The sequence below is a fragment of the Triticum aestivum genome, chromosome 3B (assembly GCF_018294505.1).
Source record: "Triticum aestivum cultivar Chinese Spring chromosome 3B, IWGSC CS RefSeq v2.1, whole genome shotgun sequence".
NCBI classification, from domain to species: Eukaryota; Viridiplantae; Streptophyta; class Magnoliopsida; order Poales; family Poaceae; genus Triticum; species Triticum aestivum.
The window spans coordinates 607,927,874-607,931,957 of NC_057801.1; the positions used below are offsets into that span (position 1 = coordinate 607,927,874).

Genomic DNA, 4,084 nt, shown 5'->3' on the forward strand with positions numbered 1-4,084 from the left:
CAGAAACTCTGCGTCCATTGAAGGGCAGCTGTTTCCTGTTTTTGCTCTTTTTTTTTGAGGGGTGGGGTGCTCTCTTTTTGTTAGGGGCAGGTGTTTTGTGGTCCAGGACGGCCTGGTTAGTTGCGTAGTTGAGCTGGAATCGGGCTCTGTTTTGGTTCAGTGAGAACCGGGTCAGAATTTTTAGCCCGATCCGTTTTGTTGGACATTTCGAGGGCCCATTCGGGCCACTACCCAGCCCACTCATCCTTCGCAGAAACCCTAACCACCCGCACGCCCTCTAATATGCACGACCCCTTCTCGCCCAGCTCTCTTCCACCCTTCACCGCCGCCAGCGCCACAGCCTCCAAACCCTCGATCTCCCGCATCGGAGCTCCCTGCCCCCAACCCCCCACCCCCACCCAACCATGGCGGACCGCGGCGGCGAGCGTGGTGGCGACCGCGGAGGCGAGCGCGGCGGGTTCGGCCGCGGCTTCGGGCGCGGCGGGCGCGGGGACCGTGGCGGGCGCCGCGGCGGCCGTCGTGGCCCTCGCCAGGAGGAGGAGAAGTGGGTGCCCGTCACCAAACTCGGCCGCCTCGTCAAGGAGGGCCGCTTCACCAAGATGGAGGAGCTCTACCTCCACTCGCTACCCATCAAGGAGCACCAGATCGTGGAGCAGCTCTGCCCGGGGCTCAAGGACGAGGTGATGAAGATCACCCCCGTGCAGAAGCAGACCCGCGCCGGCCAGCGGACCCGCTTCAAGGCGTTCGTCGTCGTCGGCGACAGCAACGGCCACGTCGGGCTCGGCGTCAAGTGCGCCAAGGAGGTGGCCACGGCCATCCGCGGCGCCATCATCCTCGCAAAGCTCTCCATCGTGCCCGTTAGGAGGGGCTACTGGGGGAACAAGATCGGCCTGCCCCACACCGTGCCCTGCAAGGTCACCGGCAAGTGCGGCTCTGTCACCGTGCGCATGGTGCCCGCCCCGAGGGGTTCTGGAATCGTCGCCGCGCGCGTCCCCAAGAAGGTGCTCCAGTTCGCTGGTATTGATGACGTCTTCACTTCCTCGCGTGGATCCACCAAGACCCTCGGCAACTTCGTCAAGGTATAAACATCCCCTGCCTTTTTCCGTATTCTGCGATGCTCCCATCATTGGTGCTTTATTTTCAGTACATAATTGCTTGTATCATGTGTGCATAATGTAGAATGTTCAGTTTAAGTATGCTGAAGCTGCAGATAAAAAGATGAAGACGTCTGCATAAATATGCTATCCATAGTAATGCTATGATAACAACAACATACCTTCATCTTTGGACAGAATATAAATTTCTAAAAATGTACCCGCCAAAGTACTTCATTCTCTGCCATTGTTGAGTTGAGCTCTTCATCTACCTCAAAGGCTCCATGTTTCCGCTGATGAAATAACGACACGCAGAATTACATGATGATAAATGCAGTTAATTGCATATTGTTGCTGCATTTGCCAGTTCCTACAAATACTTTCAGAAAATGCCTTTGCCATTAAGAAACAATATACTTCCTCCTTCCATCTATATAGGGCCTAATGTGTTTTTCGAGGTTAACTTTGATCAAATGTTAAAGCAATATTATATGACATGCAACTTACACAAAGCATACCGTCAAATTTATATATAAATGGAGCTTGTAATGATATAATTTTCACATTATACATCTCATGTACTATTAATCTTGTCAATGGTCAAAGGCGGTCTTGAAAAACGCATTAGGCCCTATATAGATGGAAAGAGGGAGTACATATGTCACTTCTCATTTTCTCGTTTAACAGCATGATGGCCGAAACAACAAATACCAATTTTTCCAATAACATGAAGTCATTGCATAACATGGTGATGAGGATAATTCTGTTTTGGAAGTGATTGCTATGTGCAGCTTGTGAACTTTTATACTTGTTAGATACAAGCTTGTGTACTGTTAGAAGGGGCTTTGCTGATTTACACTTGATGCAGTTTGGTCTATGTCAATTGATTAGTCTAGAAGCAATTCTTCTGGAAATTGTAGTGCAACTGTAGCCTAAGGTTGTCTATGTTTTGTGTGTCTTATCTGCTTTATGCTCTGCTTGTTCTTCAATTGATTGATTGAAAATGTATTGCAACTTTTTTGAACAGTTCAGCTCATTTGTATAGATGCTTTTCATGTTTCCTAGTTCATGTAATGCATTTTTGAGTTGCTGAATCCTGGCACGTGTTCTAATACATTTTGTGTTCATGTATTACAACCATTTAGACATTTCTGGTTGAGGATCTACCCTAACAGGGTGATACTGGTGTATTACAACCATTTTGGACATTTCTGGTTGAACATCTAATCTCTTCTCTGTTTATACTATGGGTGCCATGATTTGTTCTATTTCACACCAGTCAGTTCTTTTCATCTGTATAGATGATGATCTTAACTCGTGTCAGTCAGGTTGAATGTATTCCTGCTTGCGTTGACTAGTTGCCAACATGTGCTGATAATTCTTTTGTTTCCAGGCAACCTTCGACTGCCTGATGAAGACCTATGGATTCCTCACCCCTGACTTCTGGAGGGAGACGACCTTCACCAAGGCACCGTACCAGGAGTTCACTGACATTTTGGCGAAGCCGACGAAGGCCCTGATGCTTGATGCACCAGCCGAGAAGATAGAAGCTTAGGATGTCCGTGTAAAGGGTTTTTACTAGCTGGGAGCTGTCTAATGCACTTTGCTTTATTCAGTTATTAATACTTTGAATCGTGCTGTTTCAGGATGTCTCTGTTTGCCGTCAAGTGTTGGTTTGTGGAACTATGCTACTCTCTTTTATCGTCAATGGACGCTACATAATTATGGCAATCGATCTTTTTTATCTATAGATGCTTGGCTTCTACCTATGCTGCTTTGTGTTGTTGATGTTGTCCTCTGCCTCGTGGTTTGTTTTGTTTCTTAATTTACTCCACGTTCTGGACCTGATAACGAATGGCGTAGTCTGGCTGCTGTGATTTCACCAGTTTTGAAGATATCTTTCATCCTCTTCGACTTGTCTTGTTTAGTTCCCAGCCGACCGCCCAAAGTTAGCCCCCTAGCCGCTGATTTCGGCCCAAATTCTGCGGGAAAAAGGCATTTCTTGCCTGACAGTGATGGTCCATGCGCTACTTTTCCTTCCGACGGAGCCCCCTAGTGCGCTGGGTTTAGCCTATGATCGCTGGGCCAAAAAATGGGCCGAACCAGCGGAATTCAGCGTCTTGGGGTGACTTTTTTTTTTCCGGTGCCGGTAGAGATGCTCTTAACCTGAGCATAAAAAGGTACTTCCTCCGTCTAGGTGAATTAAATATATGTTTTATGTCATGAAAAGTATATCACTAGATTTCTACACGGATGTAGTTTCTAAATATATATTTTTATCACATAACACATATTTAGATTGTTAAATCGTCGACTTAGAACTACGCGAATGACTTATTCACCGAGACGGAGGGCGTATAATTGAAATTTACAAGATCCAAAGAATATCAAAGCAGGAAGGTAAAGTATACCAACTCAATTCATAGTGAAGTCACCGATTCCTTTGTTAGATGCCAATGGATCTCTCCAACTTCTGCACACATTTCAAGAAAATGTTGTCTGTCTAAATACTGAATTCTTACACATGTCACTCTGCACTAGCACAATCGTGTACATACCATTAGCAGAGTAACTGAAATATGCTTTGCCATTAGAAATTTATTCTCATCTCTTGTAGCACATCGGGATAAAAATATAATACCACCACACTTGAATTATGCCATGAGAAGAGTGAAATATAGAACTATCAGCTATCACAAAAATAGCCAGCAGTTGACGTCTAAATAATACTCGCTCCGTCCCAAAATTCTTGTCTTAAATTTGTCTAGATACATTGTATCTAGACAAATTTAGTACTAGATGATACGAAATGAAGTTCTACCTGGTGCTTTCTTGGATTTGGCCCCTTTCTTCTGCAGCTTTTGTAAAGCTATCATGCAACTCTACCGAGGATCTATAAAGACTGGTGTGCTTTTATCTTTCTCCAGCTCATCATTCAGTTTTTTGTTCTGCAATTCCAACTTGTAATCCCGTTAGAAGCCTCCACTGGA

The 4,084-nt window shown here is 45.6% G+C and overlaps 1 protein-coding gene across 2 annotated transcripts; it reads left to right on the plus strand.

The window, feature by feature from the left end:
• Positions 1-317: 317 nt before the first annotated feature.
• Positions 318-2,844, plus strand: LOC123071230 (40S ribosomal protein S2-3). 2 transcript variants are annotated; one of them, XM_044494746.1, is made up of 3 exons: positions 318-1,079; positions 2,488-2,652; positions 2,741-2,844. In XM_044494746.1, exons 1-2 carry the CDS (start codon positions 405-407, stop codon positions 2,647-2,649), a joined length of 837 nt encoding a protein of 278 aa, XP_044350681.1. In that variant the 5' UTR covers positions 318-404; the 3' UTR covers positions 2,650-2,652; positions 2,741-2,844. The 2 variants fall into 2 exon arrangements, with proteins under 2 accessions (XP_044350681.1, XP_044350680.1); XM_044494745.1 differs by having other exon boundaries at positions 2,488-2,844.
• The last annotated feature ends 1,240 nt before the right edge of the window (positions 2,845-4,084 follow it).

Coding starts and splice junctions, on each gene's coding strand:
- LOC123071230 (XM_044494745.1), top strand. CDS start 405: ATGGCGGACCGCGGCGGCGAGCGTGGTGGCGACCGCGGAGGCGAGCGC. Junction 1,080..2,487: donor CCCTCGGCAACTTCGTCAAG/GTATAAACATCC, acceptor TTTTGTTTCCAG/GCAACCTTCGACTGCCTGAT.